The sequence below is a fragment of the Zootoca vivipara genome, chromosome 2 (genome assembly GCF_965207765.1).
Source record: "Zootoca vivipara chromosome 2, rZooViv2.hap1.1, whole genome shotgun sequence".
In the NCBI taxonomy this organism is placed as follows: Eukaryota; Metazoa; Chordata; class Lepidosauria; order Squamata; family Lacertidae; genus Zootoca; species Zootoca vivipara.
The window spans coordinates 107314176-107337769 of NC_142584.1; the positions used below are offsets into that span (position 1 = coordinate 107314176).

General features: G+C 43.0%; 2 protein-coding genes across 2 annotated transcripts; both read left to right on the forward strand.

Annotated features, from left to right (window-relative positions):
* The first annotated feature begins 115 nt into the window (after positions 1-115).
* LOC148687033 (vomeronasal type-2 receptor 26-like) lies at positions 116-9625 on the forward strand. Its single transcript, XM_088662469.1, has 6 exons — positions 116-573; positions 1056-1347; positions 2669-3493; positions 6240-6467; positions 8267-8393; positions 8724-9625. Exons 1-6 carry the CDS (start codon positions 377-379, stop codon positions 9623-9625), a joined length of 2571 nt encoding a protein of 856 aa, XP_088518595.1. The 5' UTR covers positions 116-376.
* Positions 9626-12637: 3012 nt separating this feature from the next.
* LOC148687034 (vomeronasal type-2 receptor 26-like) lies at positions 12638-22329 on the forward strand. The gene is made up of 6 exons (XM_088662470.1): positions 12638-12834; positions 15968-16259; positions 17442-18278; positions 19033-19263; positions 20161-20287; positions 21401-22329. The coding sequence occupies exons 1-6, from the start codon at positions 12638-12640 to the stop codon at positions 22327-22329; spliced, it is 2613 nt and encodes an 870-aa protein (XP_088518596.1).
* The last annotated feature ends 1265 nt before the right edge of the window (positions 22330-23594 follow it).

Genomic DNA, 23594 nt, shown 5'->3' on the forward strand with positions numbered 1-23594 from the left:
ACAATTATCAAAAGCATTGTGATAGATTTGTGTTCTCATAGGGTTTTTCAGAGGTCACTTTTGAGATCAGTGATAATAATAATAATAATAATCGGAATCCAGAATCATTGATCATTCTTTTTGCCAAATATGGAAACAGCAACATAAATATATATACTGAATTATTAAGAATGAGGGCTGGGAGTAAGACCATCCGAGGTGGTAGGTTAGTCTGATATTTGTTTCTTTGTTAGCACTGAAGCCAGCCTCGAGCTCCTCCTCTGATAAGTCAGTCACAGGATGAAGAGTTTGTGTGTCCTTCCTAGCAAATGTTTCCATCATTGCTCTGAGTATAATAAAGTCAGTTGAAGGAAGGTCTCACTTGTTTGTGCCTAAAATGATCCTTCTGTTAGTATTGCTTCATTTGCCAGTTGAGGTAGCAACGGCGGAAGATCTAGATCTGTCAGACCTACGGACATCTTCAAATAATTATTACAGTCCAGGGGATTACACCATTGCTGGAGTTATCCCTGTGAGGACCGCTCTGTATCCAAAACATGCTTTCAGGTCTGACCCTGTCAGCGACTTCCTTCCGTAAGTGCTATTTGCTCATAGCTTTTGATTTTTCTCAGCCAATCATTATCTTGTATACAGTCTATATACAGAGTGAGCAGCAGATTCTTAAGCTCCATAGTTTAGCGGAATGGATTGAAATTTGACTGGGGCAGTAGGAGGCTCACCTGCAGATATGAAGGAAATGTGCCTCAAAGTTCCCTATTTTGGGGGCTGAGATCTGGCTTTACAACACCTATTTCTTGTACATCTGTAAGTTTCTTCACGTTCTCCCCAGTGTTCTCTGTTGTCTGCTTGCTGCATCTACATCAGCCCTGCTGTTAGTTTTAGATAGTCTACCCAGCACACAGGTGGCCGTTCTCCTGGTCTTTAAAAACTGTAGGATCTCCACCCTAGCACTGCTTTACTCCATCGGCCTGAGTGGTTTCTTGTAACATCTCCTGCATATATCCATTTTAATACACTGTATAAACTGGTCAACATTCCATTTGTTTTCCATCCAGAGTATTGCAGATGAACTACCAGCATGTTCTGGCCATTTTGCTTGCCATTAATGAGATCAATGAAAATCCCAAGCTCTTGCCTAATATTACCTTAGGCTACAATATCTTTGAAAACTGTTTCAGTGTCAGGATAACCTATGAAGCCACAATGGACCTCCTCTCAACTGGACTTTGGATGGTCCCTAATTTCAGGTGTGGACAACATGGAAAGATCCTGGCTGCTATTCAAGGAGGGGACTTCGAAACTTTTTTTCAGATGTCAACCATGCTAGACATCTTCAAGATCCCCCAGGTATGGAGAACGGGGGGGAACCTGTCAGAGCAAATCTCAGACCCAACTTTTAAAACTTGAAATGGAGGTCTTGGAGATTGAAGAGTTTATAACATTTCCCCCCCTCTCAGGTTGGGAGAACTCTGTTGATGTCTACATCAGGAAATCTAGGTTATTTCGTATACCGCTTTCTCATAAAATGTCAGGGTGTTATAAAAGCAATATAATATTCAAAAGCAGAACAAAACAATAATGAAAACCGCTACTCAATTTTTAAAAAGTTGTGATAAACACATGTACTCACACACTTCACATTCTGTGTGATATAGAAAAATAATAGGAATAGTTTAAAATAGAGAAAAAGTAGTTAAGTTCATACACAGTGCAGATGATACAAACTTGTTGCACCACAGAGATGGGAGGGTTTTTTACACACACACACACACACACACACACACACACACACACACACACACACACATTTTCGAAGGGAGCCAAATGTACAGTGAATGAAAACAAATGCAAATGATCCTTAACCCTCTTACCTGGCAGTAAGTCCAAAAAAATTCAGTGGGACTTATATCTGAGTACGTATACATGTTTGAGTGGAAGCTATTTTAGAATGGCAATCTCTCTTGTGGGATGGATTGAGTAGGTAGAGGAGGCTACCCTATATTAATTACAAGTTATCTCTCCTGGCAGCAGTGGGGTTGAAGAGAGTTTTGAAATCCCATCCTTGGCAGCAAAATTAAAAGCATGGGATCTAGGCTATACAAACTTGTTTGGAGTACGTCCAGCTAACCAACTGTGTATTGGTCCCCCCCCCTCCCCTTGCTTAACCACAACACAGAACCAAGCACAGACTGTAAAGTAAATGGAAGGTAGTGTTACTTATTTAATTTATTGCACTCATTTTCAGCAAACAGCAGCAGCAAAAATAATGCAGGTAAAAATATTTCCAGCTTACAAAATACATAGTTGAATTCTAAAATGGAGCCTACACTGATGAAGAGCATAAACATCCATCAATCTCCATTGAAGAAATGGTATAAAAGGAGAAAGAGCAAACAAGCAACAGAGGAAGGAGAAGGGTTTAAATCTTTCATTTCTTTCACCTTGAAACCAGGGAAATGACGGCACACAGAGCTCTCTCTCTACCAGTTGCATTCCTATGGTCTGAGTCTGCCTATCTAGAAATTTATAGCTCTGTAGTTGTTAGCCCCTAGGCTTACTAATTAACAAGAATATTCAGTACAGTACATTGTTAGATTTTCGACTGCAAATCTCCCACAATATCCAGACATTATTTCCAACGCTAAACATCGTTTCCTTTCCTTTCCAGCTCACTTACGGTTTTGTCAACCAGATTCTGAGTGACAAAACCCAGTTCCCCTCTTCCTACTGGATGAGCCCAAAGGAAACTCCGCAATACAGGGGGATAGTTCTGCTGCTGCTGCATTTCAGGTGGACGTGGGTTGGTCTGCTTGCTCCAGACAACGAAGGTGGAAATCTATTTGTGAGAACCATGGAGGCGATGCTATTTAGGAGTGGCATATGTGTAGCCTTCACCTTTGGGTTCCCGCAAATATTTTCTGACCTTCGTGTTCCAAAGAAGACCCTTTTAAGACTTATAGCAGTTCTTTCACAGCGGAAGGCCAACGTGATTATTTATTATGGAGATTCTGACACAATGTTTCTGTTGCCACATGTGCTGTACAGAGTTGAACTGGAAATCAGTGCCCCGGTAGGGAAAGTTTGGATCTCTACAGCTCTGTGGGGCTTCACCTTAAGCACATCTTTTGAGTACTGGGACGTCATATTCTTCCAAGGTGCATTGTTCTTCAGCATCCAAACAAAGAAGGGTTCAAAATCCCAGGATGTTTTCCTGACTCAAGATGAAGATTCCTTCGATCAGATTTGGTCAGAAACCTTTGATTGCTCTCATCCCAACCACAGATGGTCAAGGAAAACCTGGAGAAGATGCACGGAGAAGGGGAAAATGGAAGCAGTTTGGCTTGGGAAAGGCATGTCTGCGGAGAGCTATGTTGTTTATAGTGCTGTCTATGTCACAGCACATGCCTTCCATGCTCTGATGACATCTGCATCTAGCCGTGTGATGACTACAGAACAAGGCAGATTGGACCTTCTGAACATGGAGTCATGGCGGGTGAGAGAGGGAGGGAGACAAAGAAAACTTCCCACCTATAGAGGTGGTTCCTCACTGTGCCTGTGCATATTATCCTCACTTATTTCCAAATCAGTCACTGCTTGGTAGGGTGCGGAATGTCACTCTGCTACATCTTGTCACTGGACGTGATCCTTTGGTTCACTCCTGCTAATTCAGTAGAACTATCCCTTGTGAATATTCAGGAAGGTTAGCTGAGAAGGACTTATAACCAGGGTTCAGTATTCCACCAGTTATTTATAATCTCCATTTTATACAGCTGAGAGAGAGAGAGAGAGAGAGAGAGAGATTACAGCCAGGACTAAATGGAAGTTTTGTTTGAAGTGAAGGTTCCACCACCGCAAAAAAATAAAAAATAAAATTGAGAACCACTGGATTAGTTTTTGCAACCCTGTTGTGCATGTGGGGTGGGGGAGGAGGCAAAGAATCTCCTGCTTCCCTTTCTACCCTCCCCAGCACATGTTCAATTAGAGTTTAAAACACTTGGGGCCGGCTTTCAAATACGTTTGGAGATTGGCTCAGGGTTGGATATTATTATTATTATTTATTTATACCCCGCCCATCTGGCTGGGTTTTCCCTGCCACTCTGGGCGGCTTCCAACAAATACCAAAATACATTAAAATATCAGATTAAAAACTTTCCTAAACAGGGCTGCCTTTAGGTGTTTTCTAAATGTCAGGTTTATTTCCTTGACCTCCGATGGGAGGGCGTTCCACAGGGCGGGCGCCACTACTGAGAAGGCCCTCTGCCTGGTTCCCTGTAGCTTTGCTTCTCGCAGTGAGGGAACCCCCAGAAGGCCTTTGGCGCTGGACCTCAGTGTCCGGGCTGAACAATGGGGGTGGAGATGCTCCTTCAGGTATATAGGACCAAGGCCGTTTAGGGCTTTAAAGGTCAGCACCAACACTTTGAATTGTGCTTGGAAATGTACTGGGAGCCAATGTAGGTCTCTTAGGACCGGTGTTATGTGGTCTCGGCGGCTGCTCCCAGTCACCAGTCTAGCTGCCACATTCTGGATTAATTGCAGTTTCCGGGTCACCTTCAAAGGCAGCCCCACACAGAGCGCATTGCAGTAGTCCAAGTGGGAGATAACTAGAGCATGCACCACTCTGGTGAGACAGTCTGCAGGCAGATGGGTCTCAGCCTGTGTACCAGATGGAGCTGGTAGACAGCCGCCCTGGACACAGAATTAACCTGTGCCTCCATGGACAGCTGTGAGTCCAAAATGACTCCTAGGCTGCACACCTGGTCCTTCAAGGGCACAGTCACCCCATTCAGGACCAGGGAGTCCCTCACACCTGCCCGCCCCCTGTCCCCCCAAAAGAGTACTTCTGTCTTGACAGGATTCAGCCTCAATCTGTTAGCCGCCATCCAACCTCCAACCGCCTCCAGGCACTCACGCAGGACCTTCACCGCCTTCACTGCTTCTGATTTAAAAGAGAGATAGAGTTGGGTGTCATCCGCATACTGATGAACACCCAGCTGATCTGAAGTACCAGATTGGGCGCCATCTTGGATTGGGAGGGGAAGGTGCTGGTGTCACAGTTCTATTAAATAGTTTACAGTCACTTTAAACATTCTACTGTCATGGTGGAACATGTTGTTGTTTTTAAACTAATATTACTTCAAGAGAAGGTTTGACCTATTTTCCCCCTCTAGTGGAGGTTCCCTACCCCGGCTGGCTCCACTCAGCTTCTGCCTTCAGTGATTCTCAACTTTATCTTCAGACTCTTCACTGATGCAATGACAACTCAACCAACATACTACCTGACTGCCCCCTAAATAGCACTGTTCCTAAAATTTGTATTCTCATTGGAATATCACTAAGGGCCCATTGCTTTGAATATAATGCCCACTCAAGGATCTCTCACAATTTAACCCTTTTCAATTATCCCAACCATAGCTGCCAAGTCTCCCGCTTTTCCAGCTGTTCCTAGCTGAAAAAATGTCCCCCCCCGGTTTATTCTGGCGCGGCGGCCATTTTGGAACTGGGCGGAGCATGCTCAGAAGCGACTTTTGATGCTGCTTTGCCCAATTCCAAAATGGCTGCAGTGCGACTTCTGGCGCGGTGGCCATTTTGGAACTGGGCAAAGCAGCATCAAAAGTCACTTCTGAGCATGCTCCGCCCAGTTCCAAAATGGCGGCAGCGCTACTTCTGGCCTGCTATTTCCGGCCCGGTCCATTATTTCTCTGACAGCAACTTGGCAGGTATGATCCCGACCCATATAAAAGCTAGATTCTGTGGTTCATCAAAACACATATGGCAAATCCGTTACAGTCTTGCTGCTTCTTGGCAGACTTCCAGCTGAACTCACCATATACATGAATCACTCTCCCAGGATTTCATTATGTCCTCTGTCAGGGGTCAGAAACTTGTTCCCACGTTCAAGAATTGCATTGGTTGCTGCCAAAGAACTAGAAACAGGGGTCAGCAAACTTTTTCAGCAGGGGGCCGGTCCACTGTCCCTCAGACCTTGTGGGGGGCCGGACTATATTTTGAAAAAATATATGAATGAATTCCTATGCCCCACAAATAACCCAGAGATGCATTTTAAATAAAAGAACACATTCTACTCTTGCAAAAACATGCTGATTCCCGAACCGTCTGCAGGCCGGATTTAGAAGGCGATTGGGACGCACCCAGGCCCCGGGCCTTAGTTTGGGGACCCTGAACGAAGAGGAAGTGAAATGTGTAATTGTTTCTCCATCTTGCAAATATTGTCCTTTTAGCTTCACCCCTTTGTGAGAAGCATCCGCTTCAACAATACTGCCATGGGCGAGGTGCATTTTGATGGAGATAGGGAGCTCGCGGCCGACTATGATATTGTGAATTTTGTCACATTTCCTAACCAAACTGCCGCACGAGTGAAAGTTGGGAAGCTGCAGACCCAAACCTCCTTGGGTGTAGAGCTGACTATTCATGAGAAGGACACCACATGGCCCAGCTGGTTTAACCAGGTAGGGAGTGGATTCTTATCTTACAAGTTGGGGAAGTGTAGCTAGCAATGGGTGAACCTGTCAGTTTGGTTCTTCGAGATTATTCCAATCTTAAATTCAGTTCTCCAAATTCTGGCATAATTACGAAAAAATAAATAAACAGAATCCTCAAGAAAATCTATCAGCATTTTGGTACAAATTTATCCCAATGCACACATGTCTTCATGCAATTTTGCCAGATGTTCACATTTTTTGCAATGCAGTTTCCCCTAAATACAGTACTTGGATGTAAATGTGCACCTTTTTGGGGTGAAATTACGTTGAGAAAATTGGGGTGCACATTAGATTTGATGGTGCATTAGATTTGTGTAAATACGGTATATTTTGCTAACATAGAATAAGAATAAGAATAATAAGAATATGAATTTTATTATTTATACCCTGCCCATCTGGGTGGGTTTCCCCAGCCACTCTTGCTACTAACATATTCATTGTCATAGATTCTTAATATTTTCACACACACACACACACACACACACACACACACACCTTGGCTGGAGAACTGCATTGCAGATTTTGGAGAAGTGCAGATTTCAAAGGAGGACTGTATTTCTATTCTCATATGGTTTTAGAGAGTGTGGACTACGTAGGCTCACCTTTTAATGCTGAAATATCTCCACCATCCATAAATGTAGTGTATTACCTAAGAATGCTGACTGTGAGCCTGAAGATGAACAAACTACAGTAGCTGGTCTCAGTCAAAAACAGCTACAAGGTCATTGCGATATATATCAGTGATGATGTATAACAGGCATGGCCAAACTTGGCCCTCCAGCTGTTTTGGGACTACAATTCCCATCATCCCTGACCACTGGACCTGTTAGCTAGGGATGATGGGAGTTGTAGTCCCAAAACAGCTGGAGGGCCAGGTTTGGCCATGCTTGATGTATAAGAAGCTTTCTATAGCATCTCCCCCCCACCCCCAATAAAACAAAAACGGAAAACAAAGCAATCTTATGGCATCCTATTTTATTTAGTGTTCAAAGGAGGGAGGGATGAGGAAAATGTGGCCTCCAGGTGCTGCTGGAGTCCAACTCCCATCAACCACTGTGAACATAGTCAAGAGCTAAGTTTCATGTGATATGTACTCCATGAATTTCTGGAGGGCCAGAGGTTTCCCACCCCCACTTTAAGGTGATAAAGGATTCCTTGTCTGAGTGTAATAGAAAGACACAGTTAATATTCCAGGAGAAGTGCTTTGAACATGAGACACAGAGAGATACCATTTCTTCTGCAAGGCATGGACCCACCTGTACAGAATGGTTTAGTAATTATTTTTTATTTTATTACTTATTGAATTTATTTACTGCCCTATACCCGGAGGTCTCAGGGCGGTTCACATAAAAGGATCACAGTATATAAAATAAAAATAAAAGCAATAACTCAATAATACCGCCCCCCCCAAGAGCCACATTTTAAAAGGGCATAGGATGTCAATCAAAGGCCTGGTTAAAAAGGAATGCTTTTACCTGGTGCCTAATGGTGTATAATGAAGGCACCAGGCAGGCTTCCCTGGGGAGAGTATTCCGCAGACTGGGAGCCACTGCAGAGAAGGCCCCGTTCTCGTGTTGCCACCCTCTGGACCTCTTGGGGAAGAGGCACACAAAGAAGGGCCTCAGAAGATGATCTCAGGGTCCGTGTAGGTTCATATGGAAGGAGGCGGTCCTTGAGGTATTGCGGTCCTGAGCTATAACTTCCAACTCTGTTTCTATATACAAAGCAGTGATTCATCAAACACTCTTTCATTCCTTGCTGTCCAGACAACGCCCCGTTCTACCTGCACAGAAAGCTGCCAACCTGGAGCTCGCAAGGTGGTGCCAGAAGGAAAGAAGATATGCTGCTATTATTGTGCCCTGTGCCTCGAAGGGACCATTTCTACTCAGACAGGTAAATGGTTTTGAAGGAACAGCAAGTCACGGGAGACGTGGGTTCTGAGAAGCAGCTTCAGGATGGAAGCATCCATGTTAAGCCTGAAAAAACATCTTAGCAAAGGAATACAGGGATCGTTGCAAAATTGAAACACAACATTTCAAGAAGCTGATTTTGCGTGGTTGCAGTCCTCCAACACAATGGAAAAGGTCTCGAATTCCAGAGATTCCGCCAAAAACTATACAATCCTGAAATCATGAGATTGATGTTTTTGGATTCTCCATTTATAAAAAGGAAAAACATTTAAATTCAATGTACTGAAATAAGTTTTTCTTTTTTTTCTTTCAGATGCAGGTCATTGTCTTGAGTGTCCAAAAGATCAGTACTCAAACAGTGAGAGGGATCAATGTATCCCCAAGACTATAATCTTCCTCTCCTATGAAGAACCACTGGGGATTACCTTGGTTTTCTTTGCCCTAATCTTGTGCCTAATCACAAGTACTATTTTGGGAATCTTCATTAAATACCAAGACACTCCACTTGTTAAAGCCAACAATCGAAACCTCACTTACACCCTCCTCGTTTCTCTCCTGCTTTCCTTTTTGTCCTCCTTTCTTTTCATTGGCCAGCCTCAAAAGGTCACCTGCCTTCTCCGCCAAACCATCTTCAGCATCATCTTCTCGGTCGCCGTCTCTTCCGTGCTGGCAAAAACTATAACTGTGGTTTTGGCATTCATGGCCACAAAACCAGGGAATAGCATTAGCAAGTGGGTGGGAAAGAGTTTGGCAAATGGTATTGTCCTCTTTGGTTCTGTCTTTCAGTTTGGCATCTGTATTGCCTGGATCGGAATATCTCCTCCATTCCCAGAACTGGACATGGATTCCCAAGTCACACAGACAATTCTGCAGTGCAATGAAGGATCCATCACTATGTTTTACTTTGCTCTTGGCTACATGGGCCTTCTGGCTGCCATCTCTTTTACGGTTGCGTTCCTCGCCAGGAAGCTCCCTGGGGGTTTCAACGAAGCCAAGTTTATCACCTTCAGCATGCTGGTGTTTTGCAGTGTTTGGGTCTCCTTTGTGCCAACTTACTTGAGCACCAAGGGGAAATACATGGTCGCTGTGCAGATCTTCTCCATCTTGGCTTCCAGTGCTGGGCTCCTGGGCTGCATCTTCCTTCCCAAATGCTACATCATTGTGCTGAGGCCTGATCTGAATACAAAGGAACACCTAATGGTGAAAAGAAAATAATAAGGTTGTGTCAAATGTATAGGTCAGCCACAATTCAGCAGTCTGTATATATTTCACTTGCTACATTATCAAGGCTCAGTCACACACACACACACACACACACACACACACACACACACACACACAGCTATTCTTAAAAAGTATGAGATTGTTTTTTGGTATGAGATCCACGCAAGGGCCTTAATATCATGCTCCTTCATTCACCATGTATCATTTCTCCTAAGGGTCATGAAATGTTGAAAAGGAAGACACTCTGGGAAGAAGCCTACAGCCACCAGTGAGAGATTGGTAGTAGGATAGGAGAAGTTGGAACTACTTTCCCTCCCTTCACAGACTTACCACCTGACTTTGCCTAGAGTCCTTTCCATCTGCTTGCAACAGAGACCAGGAGCGTGCAGGAGAAACAATCTGATGGCAGAGACTCAGTAGCTTCAATGTTATCACCTGGGACTTGTGAGCCAATTTGTGGGCTCTCAGCTACCTAGAGCCATAGATGTGTTACCAATGCAGTGTAATTCAAAATGACCTTGGTGTCCTTTGTAAATCTCCTAGGCTACAACCATTAAGATGAAGGTCTCACCCTGACCCACACTTACTGTTGCTCCTCATTTCGAGGTAGCTGCTAAAGACCATGGGTTATATTGACTGAGAGTAGATCCATTGAAATTAATGGATATAAGGGGGGGGAGGGAATTCAGTGCTGAGCCTTCTGGATCATTCCAGCAGCAAAAGCATTTCTGCTTTCCAGATGGAATAATGACCCTTCTTCCCACCCCAATGCTGTTTGGGAGACCTCCAACTTTCTCAGAAGCTATTGCAGGGGCAAGTGGAGGAAGGAGAAATGGGGAAGCCCTGTTCCACAAGCAGAAGTCCTTACAAAGAGGTTCCACTGGTAGACTCATTACGTTAAACCTACTCCAGGACTATTTTAGATCCATTAACTTCAATGGGTCTGTTGTGAGTGGAACTCAATTGAACACCACCCTTTGCAAGCAGACAAACACGACAGCTTGTTGAGGTATAACTGCCCCATGAACAAACTGGACGAAGCATAACTTCCGCGAATGGCGCCAACTTTTCAACGTTTTCATTTTTTGATACCCTCTCCTAGAAAATGGGACTGCTAGAGACCAGGGAATGTGAAGCGAGTGCATTATATTAGTTACCACTCCTAAGTATGAATTAAATGTCTCTGCTTCCTGCAGGGACTACACTGTGGTCAAAGACTGGAAAAAGCCCGACCCTCTTTAGGCAATCCTGATCAAAATCTCGATATAAGGTTTTTGTATGCAAATCAGAATGAATATTCAATAAACAAGTTTTTGGAGGAGTCCTTAATTGCCCCTCATGCTATTATTAATCAAATGAGGTGGAAGGCCAGGACCAGATTCTACTTTGCAGGCAATGCAGGAACATACATCAAAATCACATTCCTGGTTATTTTGAGAGAGTTCTACCAGTGGTGGTAAAACTAGCCCCCCCAGATGTTGTTAGATGTCAGGGACTAGCAGGACACTGACCCGTGTGCATTGGGGGAAGCGGGGCTGGAGCCTGACTCAGGAGAGGGGGCTAGTTATTTGTGGGGACCTGTACCAGCCAGGAGTCAAGAGTAAGGGGAAGTTGGGAAGGAACAGTGAAGGAAGAGGAGGACGAGGCAGGCCAGCCAAGAGAAGAGCCAGGTGCTTCCTTGCCCTCCCACAGTTTAGGAGAATTGAAACAAGAAGAGCAGAGGCAGCTTCTCACGTGGGCACAGTCTCCAGCTGTGTGTCCGCAGCCCATGGGGAGACAATACAGGGTGTATTGAGAGCCAGTGTGGTGTAGTGGTTAAGAGTGGTAGACTCGTAATCTGGGGAACCGGGTTCGTGTCTCCGCTCCTCCACATGCAGCTGCTGGGTGACCTTGGGCTAGTCACACTTCTCTGAAGTCTCTCAGCCCCACTCACCTCACAGAGTGTTTGTTGTGGGGGAGGAAGGGAAAGGAGAATGTTAGCATAGCCGCTTGGAGACTCCTTAGGGTAGTGATAATGCGGTATATCAAATCCAAACTACTCCTCCTCCTCCTCCTCCTCCTCCTCCTCCTCCTCCTCCTCCTCCTCCTCCTCCTCCTCCTCCTCTCTCTTCTTCTTCTTCTTCTTCTTCTTCTTCTTCTTCTTCTTCTTCTTCTTCTTCTTCTTCTTCTTCTTCTTCTTCTTCTTCTTCTTCTTTGCATACTGTGGACATCCCCCCCTCCCCCTGTTGCTGCAACTTCTCCATAGAGCACAGACCTGGGAATTACTGCTTAGATGCAAGGGTAGTGTGCATGGGTATTCAGAGGAGTGAAAACCTCTGTTAAGTGTCAGCTTGGATGATAAAAGGCTATCTGCCATATGGCACACGGCCCTTGACTTTAGACTACAGTGCCCACCAGCCAAGACAGCCTGCCCAGTAGTCAGAGATGGAGTTGAGCAACAACTGGAGGCTTATGAGCTGCCCGCACCTCCACTTAACTTTAGTTCAATTTCATCGTCCCTTCAATTGTCCCAAGGGAAAGCATGACATAAAGTTTTGCAAACAGGTTTTCTCCTTCTCAGCACCTGTGAATGTGCCATAGAGGGTATGCAAAGAGGAGGCCATATGTCCCCTGCAATTATCGAAATCACCGTCATTGATGTGTGTTCCTGTGACCAAGGTCCCCTAAGTTATTTTTACCCAGAGGTCACTTATGCGTGAATAATAATAATAATAACAACCCAGAATCATTGATCATTTATTCCTCAAATCTGGAAAGAGAGCAACATAAATATATAAAGATATTGATGTAATGAGAACGAGGGCTGAGATTTAGACTCTCAATCTGATGTTTGTATCTTCTTTTCCACGGAAGCCAGGTTTGGGCTCTTCCTCTGAGAAGCCAGACACAGGATGAGGCTTGCCAGACTGTCATGGTTTTTTCCTGGCAAATTTATCTCCCAGTGCATGGACTGGGTATACTGCAGAGTTAATTGAAGGAAGGTGTCTCTTCCTTGTGTCTAAAATGATCCTGCTGCTAATATTGCTTCATTTGCCCTTTGGGGTAGTGATGAATGAAGAAGTAGACCTCTCAAACCTACAGACACCTCCAAATAATTATTACAGTCCCGGAGATTACCTCATTACTGGAGTTATACCAGTGGGAGCAGCTGTCTATCCAACATATGCTTTCATGTCTGACCCCACCCATGACTTCCAACCGTAAGTGTCACTTCATGTTAGCCTTTAACTGTCCTCAGACAATTCTGTTATTCTCTGTAGCAGTTTCTATTTGATATTTGGGGTGAGCATCAGTTTCTTAAGCTCCTTAGTTTTGAAATACGATTTGAAAGGTGACTATGAAAATGGACGATTTGCTTGGCTGTATTAATGGAAGCTGCTCACGAAAGTCTCCATTTTCCAGGAACAAACATTTATTCCTGGTAAAACACTTTCACTGCTAGGGTGACAATATGGGAGATGCTGTTTCACACAGTCATTTCTGTGAGTTGCTTGATATGCTTTTCTTCTTTCAGGTATTTAAAAGTGTCATTTGTGAGAGGGGAGTAAATCTACCTTAGCTCTAGTGTAATATGTAAATATCTGCATTAATGGGGAACCTGTTCTCTGAGTGCCAGCCCCTTTGAAGGCAAAATGACTTCATCCCCATGCAAGAGGGAGGTGACGCGTTAGCAGACGTGGGGGAACAACAAAAGTTTGCAGAAGTACAAAAAATAGTGGAGAACACTGAAAGGGGACAGTAATTCTAAAACAACCCAATGATGACTAAATATGCTCAGTGGGCAAAGAATGCTGACTGACTGCTGGGGAGGGGGAACAGAAAATCTCTTCCCCCTCCCTCTCCCTCCCCCCCTCTCTCTTGTGTGTATATGTGTGTCTGTGTGTAATGGAATGGAGTTGCCAAGAAATGGGCATGGCAGATGGACATAGGGCTTGTCCGCACTTGTCCTGTGCCTTAAAAGCATGGGTCTGAGCAGTCTCGCCTTTGTCCTACTGTTTCCCCCGCAAAAACTGCTCTTTATCAAGTGGTAGAACATTGACACTGGCCTCCACCCCTCTTGTGTTAAAATGAGTGTTTAACAGGGATGGGGTTTCAACTTGGGTGGGGGCTGTTTTATTTGGAGGGTGGGGTTGTATTAAATCATTTTTAAATGTTATATGTTAATTTGGATGGTTATATATATAGGCTGGAGTACAGTTCAGGGACTTCTGTATTGCAGATAAGTGTGTATACATTACTGTTGTTTATTGCTTTGATTATTCTGTATTTTGTTTTGATTATTTCTACTATGTATTTTGTGCTGTGTATATTGTAATTTTCTGTTGTGGACTGCCTTGAGATCAACTTGAATAGGGTATACAGTATAATAATAATAATAATAATAATAATAATAATAATAATATAATTACTTGACAAATATTGTGTGATAAGCATCCTCATATAACTTATATGCTGAAGTCTAATAAATGCACAAAGAGGTTAAGACCATAGGGTAATCTCTCTTGCTATGTTAGCTCACCTTTGTTACCCTCTAGCCTACCTGATGATCATAATGTGTGAAGAGGCTAAGCTACTTTGCTCCAGCTTAGAAGCTCTTGAGTTCCTATACCAATAATTTAGGAATTTTCACCACTTTGTAATGAAGCCAAGTTTTTATGCCTTTACATATTTTATATGTGGGGGACCTGTAAAAAGGTAGAATAGAATAGAATACGTAAAAGGGTAAACAGTATTGGAAAATAATGTATAATGAATTGGAAAAGAAATGTTTAAAAGCACCTTTCCAAAAAAAAACAAAAAAAAACCCCACAAAAGCAAAACACAGAGTCCTTTTCATTAGGGATAATTCAAATGGAAATTCCCAGGTGTCAACCAAGGTTATTTATGTAGCCCATGTTTTGTTATTTATGCAGCCCATGTTTTGTTAGTCCCAAAATGGAAAACGAGCTAAGTCCCAACCAAAAGAGAATGGCAACTTACACTGATGGAATATGTGCAGCTTGCGGACCTAACATATAGAATAAGAGAACAAGAAGAACATACGTTTAAAGAAGATTGGAAAATGTTTATTGAATATATGGGGGGGGGAATTGTGTACACTTGAAAAGGTTGGCAGCATTAAGACAAATTCAAAAGTGTAAATAGATTTTGATAGAAGTAATAATGGAATACTGAATGGTTTAGTTTATATAAAATATGCAGGGATTTATGCTATGCAAAATTAACCATGGAAAGAGAAGAAGAAGAAGAAGAAGAAGAAGAAGAAGAAGAAGAAGAAGAAGAAGAAGAAGAAGAAGAAGAAGAAGAGGAGGAGGAGGAGGAGGAGTTTGGATTTGATATCCCGCTTTATCACTACCCGAAGGAGTCTCAAAGCGGCTCACTATCTCCCTACCCATCCTCCCCCACAACAAACACTCTGTGAGGTGGGTGGGGCTGAGAGACTTCAAAGAAGTGTGACTAGCCCAAGGTCACCCAGCAGCTGCATGTGGAGGAGCGGAGACGCGAACCCGGTTCACCAGATTACGAGTCTACCGCTCTTTACCACTGCACCACACTGGGAAGTCATTGATATTTTAAAGCTGTTTAAACAAACGCGGTTGGCGCTATGGTCTAAACCACTGAGATCAGGGCTTGCTGATCGGAAAGTTGGCAGTTTGAATCCCTTTGACGGGGTGAGTTCCCATTGCTCGGTCCCAGCTCCTGTCAACCTAGCAGTTCAAAAGGACATCAAAGTGCAAGTACGGTAGATAAATAGGTACCGCTCCAGCGGGAAGGTAAAGGGTGTTTCCATGTGCTGCTCTGGTTTCGCCAGAAGTGGCTTAGTCATGCTGGCCACATGACCTGGAAAAACTGTCTGCGGAAGTGGACAAACGCCGACTCCCTCAGCCAGTCAAGCGAGATGAGCGCTGCAACTCCAGAGTTGTTCGCGACAGGACTTAACTGTCAGGGGTCCTTTACCTTTTTTAAATGAATACTCTAAATTGGAAAACAGAAAATTTAATTTAAAAATCTATATATATAAATAAAATAACATACCGTGAACCTGACATTTGAAGAGTCTATAAGTAAACCATTTTTAACTTACCAAACGTGATCTTTTTCAATGCTAGGGGAAGTGGGAAACTTTGGAAAGATCTTAGAAGGCCATATATTGTAGGACTCACAAACTGTAGTTCCATGCTTTGCTTTCCTGCATATTTTGTGATTATAAATCTTTGTAGGAATTCTCTCAAAGAAAACATGTCCCAAACTTAGATCTTGGCATCCAGGATTCCTCTTTTATACCTATTTTTTCATTGTACCAACAGATATGACATTTGCTTTTCATTCCAGGATTCTGGAGAGGAACCACCAAGACATTCTGACCATCTTGTTTGCCATTAATGAGATCAATGAAAACCCCAAGCTCTTACCTAACATCACTCTTGGCTACAGCATCTATGAAAATTGTTTCAGTGCCAGGACAGCCTCTGAAGCCATGGTAGACCTGCTCTCTAGCAGGCATTGGCTGGTCCCTAATTTCAGGTGTGGAAGCCATGGAAAGATCCTGGCTGTTATTCAAGGAGGGGACTCTGAAACCTTTTTTCAAATGGCAGTCATGCTAAATGCTTACAAGGTCCCGCAGGTATGGAGAACAAGGGGAGGCCTGACTGAGCAAATCTCAGATCTAACTGCTTAACTCTTGTAATTGAATCAGGGGTCATGGGGGTTGAAGAGTATAGAACCCTTTTCTCGGTTTGGGAGTTTTCCGTTGATGTTTGGCTCAAGGAAGTTGGGGGTAAACATGTGAACTCACACTGTTTACCTTTAGCAGCTCTGTAGTACACTTAGGAAGATGTAGTACACTTTGAATTCTCCTCAGAAAAACTTCTTTGTGTTGGTTCCCTTCCCAACACCCCAAAGGGGACATTTAGGGCATCTAAGAGGGCAGTACAGGGTGTATTGGTGTACTAAGCCCATAGCTAACAGTAGGCTAGGACTCTTAGCTTGAAGACAAAGAAGAAGATGAAGATGATGAAGAAGAGGAAGAGGAGGGGGAATAAGAAGTCAGGGACTCAGAAATTTATACAGAAAGTTAGGAAGCAAAATGTGAGGGCAAACTTGCAAGGCTTCAACAGGAACCATATGGCTAAGGATTCCTTAACATTTAGTCACTGTTGTTAAACTGTCAAGACAAATAAACCTGAACTGAGAGTTGCAAAAAATGTAATAATAATAATAATAATAATAATAATAATAATAATAATAATAATAATTTATTCATATCCCGCCCATCTGGCTGGGTTTCCCCAGCCACTCTGAGCAGTTCCCAACTGAATATTAAAAACATAATACAGAGCAGCATTAAACATTAAAAAATTCCCTAAACAGTGCTGCCTTCAGATGTCTTTTGAAAGTCAGATAGTTGTTCATTTCCTTGACATCTGATGGGAGGGTGTTCCACACAGCGGGCGCCACTGCTGAGAAGGCCCTCTGCCTGGTTCCCTGTAACCTCAATTCTCGCAGTGAGGGAACCACCAGAAGGCCCTTGGCGATTATTTATCAGAGTTAGCACACCTTTTGGTTGTTGTTGTTGTTGTTATTGTGATTATCTGCTGTAATAATATCAGAACTTTGGAAATTGAAGTTAAACTGGATGGGGAGCTTTCCTAGTTTTGTGCATCCTTATTTTCTTCATGAAATCTGAGAATGCTATATTCTATGTTTGCATTTCCTAATTTCTATTCTATATATTCTATTCTATATTTGCATTTCCCATTGTGTGCAGATTATTTCCAACACTAAGCATTGATTCCTTTCCTTCTAGCTCACTTACGGTTTTGCTAACCGTATTCTGAATGCTAAAACTAAGTTTCCCTCTTCCTACTGGATGAGCCCAAAGGAAACTCTGCAATACATGGGGATAGTCCAGTTGCTCCTGCATTTCAGGTGGACGTGGGTCGGACTCCTTGCTCCAGAAAATAATGATGGAGATCACTTCCTGCAAACCATGATGGCAACATTTGTTAAGAGTGATATTTGTGTTGCCTTCACATATGGAATCCCACAATTGTCTTCTGTTAAAATCCATGGTGTAAAACAACACTTGATACATTTTCAAGCCAACCTTACACAGAAGAAAGCCAATGTGATTATTTATTATGGGGACTCCGACTCAATGTTTCTGTTGCCACACATGCTAAATGAAATTGAAAGAAAAAGCAATATTTCTGTAGGGAAAGTTTGGATCTCTACAGCTCTGTGGGGCTTCACCTTAAGCTCATCTTTTGCATATCGGAATATCAAATCCTTCCACGGCGCACTGTCCTTCGCCATCCAAGCAAACAAGAGGTCAAAATCCCGCAACCTTTTCTTGACTCAAGATGAAGATTCATTGGATCGTGCTTGGTCAGAAACATTTGACTGCTCTCATCCCAGCCAGAAATGGTCGAGGAAAACTTGGAAAAGATGCACAAGGAGGGGAAAATTGGAAGGTCTCCCCTCAGATTGGCATGAGAAAGGCATGTCTGCTGAGAGCTACATTGTTTACAGTGCTGTCTATGTCACAGCACAAGCCTTGCATGCTCTGATGACCTCTGCATCAAGCCACATGTTGAGTACCAAAAGAGGCAGTCAGGACGTTCTGAATGTAGAGCCATGGCAGGTGAGAGAGACACAGGGGGCAGGGGGAGGGAGAGAGGGGGATTGGGGATTTTCCTGTTGTCAGAGTCTCTTTTTTTGCCCTGAATTGGAACAAGTGGCAACTTGGGATTTGTGCCGTTTGCTTTGATTCAGTGGTAAAAGGCAGGAGGAAAAGCACTGGAGGGCATGGGGAATGCTCAGACCTGTGCCTAGAAATGCGACACAAAATGAGCCTTTGGCCTCCAGGACCACCTCAAGCTGCTTGCCGCAGCATGTCCCAATAAGGAGAGACTGTAGCTCAGTAACAGAGCACCCCAAGGTTGAAATCCTGGAATTTCTAGTGAAATATATTTAGGCAATCAGGTAATGCATCAGTTTCCATTAAAGAAATGGAGGTGGGGCGGGGAATTAAGATTAGGATGGAAGAAGGAAGGAATGTGATTCACTGACCCATAGTACAGTGGTGTCTCGCTAGACGAATGCCCTGTAAGACGAATTTTTCGCTTAATGAAAAGATTTTTTCAAGCAGAGGTTGCCTCGCTAGACGAATTCGTTTTGTGAAAAATTTGACTAGCGAATCGCGGTTTCCCATAGGAATGCATTAAAATTCAATTAATGCATTCCTATGGGCAATTTTTTTAAAAAAAATATTCATGCTTTCTTATGGGATTCGCTAGACCAATTTTCCGCAATACGAATTGACTCACAGAACGAATTAAATTCGTCTTGCGAGGCACCACTGTACACATGTTGACATTTTATCTCTCTCTTTCTAGCTTCACCCGTTTCTGAGAAGGCTCCACTTCAACAGTGCTACTACCATAGATGACAGGTATTTTGACGAGGACAGGGAGTTGGTGGCTGATTATGATATTGCAAATTTGGTCACATTTCCTAACCAATCTGCCATAAGAGTGAAAGTTGGGAAGCTGGAGAGGCAACCATCTTCCGGTCTAGAGCTAACTATTCACGAGGAAGCCATTGTGTGGCCCAACTGGTTCAATCAGGTGAGGAATCTATTCACAGAATCCTAGAAACCTAGAGTTGGAAGGGACCTGAGGGTCATCTTGTCCATCCCCCTGCAATGCAGGATTCTCAGCTAAAGCATCCGTGACAGATGGCCATCCAACCTATTCATAATTTACAAGCTGGCGTAATGTCATAGTGAGCTTTGAGCCTGGAAGTCTCTACTTCAAATTAGCAAATAGCAATATAGCTGGTCTCAGCCTCAATCTATCCTTGGTTGTTTAGAGTCAGGTAGGTAGCCGTGTTGGTCTGATGCCGTCGATATATATACAGTGGTACATCGGTTTACAAACACAATGGGTTCCGGAAGTCTGTACTTAACCTGAAGCGTACTTAACCTGAAGCGAACTTTCCCATTGAAAGTAATGGAAAGTGGATTAATCTGTTCCAGACGGGTCCACGGAGTACTCATCCTGAAGTGTACTTAACCCGAAGTATGAATGTCATTGGTTCCGGAAAGTTCCGGAAGTCTGTACTTAACCTGAAGCATACTTAACCTGAAGCGAACTTTCCCATTGAAAGTAATGGAAAGTGGATTAATCCGTTCCAGACAGGTCCGCAGAAATACTCTGAAATAAACTGAAAATACTCAAACCAAGGCGTACTTAAACCGAGGTATGACCATATATATACACACACCGACCAGCTAAGTTTGCTCTGGGCATGCACACGAAAGCTTATACCCAGAACAAACTTAGATGGTCTCTAAGGTGCTACTGGACAATTTTATAAATTTTTTATACCGGTATATTTTGGTTGTTTAGAGATCAGGGATGGGAACATGATCCGGTTGTTCTGCAAGGAATGGACACATGAAAACAGAATGGTATAGTACCTCCGGAAATCCCTCAGCTTTTTCCTTTCTTGATTCCCTTCAGACACGGCCCCATTCTACTTGTACAGAAAGCTGCCAACCTGGATACAGCAAGATCGTTTATGTAGGACAACCAATTTGCTGCTATGATTGTGCCCCGTGCAGAGAAGGAACCATTTCTACTCATACCGGTAAATGGGTTTGAAGGAACAGAAGACCCCCGGCCGGGGGGGGGGGTTTCAAGGATTAGGTTCACGATGAAAATTGTCATGTTTGGTCTAAACTGAAATTTTGCAAATAAAGTAAGTTCATCTTTGCTAAATTCTAATCCAGAATTTCAAGAGGGATATTTAAATATTAATTTGGAGTTCCGGTGAATCAATTCTAGGCAAGCAATCTTCCTAGTGCATTGCTTGAGAGTGTTGCTTTAAGCAGCCTCAGGTTACAGCTTGTTCATCTATTCTAAAATGACTAAAAATCCTTAGCAGCAGGAACGTAGAAACAAAGAAAATCATCAAACCATTAATTCTAGCATGCGGGGGGCTACCCAAATGGAATAATTTGGCATCTCAATGACTGGTATTATTAATTGTATTATAATTTGTCATTTTTATAATGAGGCTATTCTTGGATTGTTGTAACTGAAAACTTTTTTTGTAATATTTTTTTGTAATATTCTCTCACCCATCCCTTCCTTACTTCCTTCTCTCTCTTCCCCTCTCTTGCCCCCCCCCAGTTTTGATCCTGGGTACGCCCCTTCATAAACACATTAAAAGGCAGTGGATTGTTTAATCAGCTAGGCTGATTAGGAACTACAATACAAGGTAGAATGTTCAGTAAAAATACAATATAAAATAAAAATGAAACAAACTTTAACATTTTGGTAGGGAATTTCAGGATAATAAGGGGAAAAACCTTATACCTGAAGTAGTGTCTCCAACCCCATCGTTCAGCTGAGGTCCAGCTCCGAGGGCCTTCTGGTGGTTCCCTCACTGTGAGAAGTGAGGTTACAGAAAACCAGGCAGAGGGCCTTCTCGGTAGTGGTGCCCACCCTGTGAAATGCCCTCCCACCAGATGTCAAGGAAATAAACAACTATCTGACTTTTAGAGGACATCTGAAGGCAGGCCTCTTTAGGGAAGTTTTTAATCTTTGAGGTTTTATCATGTTTTTAATATTCTGTTGGGAGCCGCCCAGAGTGGCTAGGGAAAAACAGCCAGATGGGTGGGGTATATAATAATAATAATAATAATAATAATAATAATAATAATAATAATAATGCAATCATTGGTTTGATTTCTTTCAGATGCAGATTATTGCCACCAGTGTCCAGAAGATAAATACCCAGACAATGAGAGGGATCAATGTTTTCCCAAGACCATAGTCTTCCTCTCCTATGAAGAACCTCTGGGGATTACCCTGGCCTCATTTGCCCTCTTCTTGTGTTTCATCACAGCTTCTGTTCTCGGAATCTTTATTAAATACCAAGGCACTCCAATAGTTAAAGCAAACCATCAAGACCTCACGTACACCCTCCTTGTTTCTCTTCTGTGTTGTTTGTTATCTTCCCTTCTATTCATTGGCCAGCCTCAAAAGCTGAACTGCATTCTCCGTCAAATAGCTTTCGGCATAAGCATCTCAGTCACCCTCTCTTCGGTTCTGGCAAAAATGACCACTGTGCTGTTGGCATTCATGGCCACAAAGCCAGGGAGCAGCGTCAGCCAATGGGTGGGAAAGAGTTTGCCAAAGGCAATTGTCCTCTTCTGTTCCGGCATTCAGTTTGTCGTCTGCATGGTCTTGATTGGAATTTATCCCCCCTTCCCAGATGTTGACAAGGATTCCCCAGCTGGTCAGATTGTATTGCAATGCAATGAAGGTTCTGGCACTCTATTTTATTGGATCTTTCTCTACGTAGCTCTCCTGGGTACTGCCTCTTTTGGTGTTGCTTTCTTAACTATGAAACTACCCCGGGGTTTCCAAGAAACCAAGCTTATCACTTTAAGCACACTAATGTTTGGCAGCATTTGGGTCTCTGCTCTCATAGTGTATGTAGGCACCAAAGCAAAAACCTCGGCAGTTTGGCGGGTCTGTTCCATCTTGGTTTCTAGTGCTGGGTTACTGGGTTTCATCTTCCTTCCCAAATGCTACATCATTGTACTGAGGCCTGATCTGAATACAAAGGAGCACCTAATGATGAAAAGGAAGAAAAAAAGGGGGGTTGTGTCGGATGTATAGTACAGCCACATTTCATTTTTTAAAATACAATTTATTAATTTTATAATAAGCAAAACAAAAATTCAAATAATAAATCTTAACTCAATTGACTTCCCTCCACTCCCTTTCTTGGTTCCATTGTTTTATTCTTATTCAAGCATGTCTATAAAGTCTTATAATCTTAACAATCCAATTTTAAATCCGTATTCATCTTAATACAAATGAATTTCTACTAATGTAAAGGTCTATACACAACCCTTAAAAATCATGCATTAAACATTTCCCTTTTTAAAGAAAAAAACCACAGTGCCCTTTCTTTCTTGGGTTTCAAGTTATCTAATATGTTCATTAGTTTGTTTTGCCAATCTTCTTCATCTTCTTGCCAAGTTTGCAGATGACACCAAATTGGGAGCAGTGGCTAATTCCCCAGAGGACAGGATCACACTTCAAAATGACCTTAACAGATTAGACAACTGGGCCAAAGCAAACAAGATGAATTTTAACAAGGAGAAATGTAAAGTACTACACTTGGGCAAAAAAAAATATGAAAGGCACAAATACAGGATGGGAGACACCTGGCTTGAGAGCAGTACATGTGAAAAGGATCTAGGAGTCTTGGTAGACCACAAACTTGACATGAGTCAGCAGTGTGATGCAGCAGCTAAAAAAGCCAATGCAATTCTGGGCTGCATCAATAGGAGTATAGCGTCTAGATCTAAGGAAGTAATAGTACCACTGTATTCTGCTCTGGTCAGACCTCACCTGGAGTACTGTGTCCAGTTCTGGGCACCACAGTTCAAGAAGGATAGTGACAAGCTGGAACGTGTCCAGAGGAGGGCAACCAAAATGGTCAAAGGCCTGGAAACAATGCCTTATGAGGAACAGCTTAGGGAGCTGGGCATGTTTAGCCTGGAGAAGGTTAAGGGGTGATATGATAGCCATGTTCAAATATATAAAAGGATGTCATATAGAAGAGGGTGAATGGTTGTTTTCTGCTGTTCCAGAGAACCAGACACGGAGCAATGGATTCAAACTACAAGAAAAGATGATTCCACCTAAACATTAGGAAGAACTTCCTGACAGTAAGAGCTGTTTGACAGTGGAATTTGCTGCCAAGGAGTGTGGTGGACTCTCCTTCTTTGGAGGTCTTTAAGCAGAGGCTTTACAGCCATCTGTCAGGAATGCTTTGATGGTGTTTCCTGCTTGGCAGGGGGTTGGACTGGATGACCCTTGTGGTCTCTTCCAACTCTATGATTCTTTGACAGTGGCTTCTTCCTTCTCTAGGG

Coding starts and splice junctions, on each gene's coding strand:
- LOC148687034 (XM_088662470.1), top strand. CDS start 12,638: ATGATCCTGCTGCTAATATTGCTTCATTTGCCCTTTGGGGTAGTGATG. Junction 12,835..15,967: donor CCCACCCATGACTTCCAACC/GTAAGTGTCACT, acceptor TTTTCATTCCAG/GATTCTGGAGAGGAACCACC. Junction 16,260..17,441: donor ATGCTTACAAGGTCCCGCAG/GTATGGAGAACA, acceptor CTTTCCTTCTAG/CTCACTTACGGTTTTGCTAA.
- LOC148687033 (XM_088662469.1), top strand. CDS start 377: ATGATCCTTCTGTTAGTATTGCTTCATTTGCCAGTTGAGGTAGCAACG. Junction 3,494..6,239: donor TGAACATGGAGTCATGGCGG/GTGAGAGAGGGA, acceptor TTGTCCTTTTAG/CTTCACCCCTTTGTGAGAAG. Junction 6,468..8,266: donor GGCCCAGCTGGTTTAACCAG/GTAGGGAGTGGA, acceptor CTTGCTGTCCAG/ACAACGCCCCGTTCTACCTG.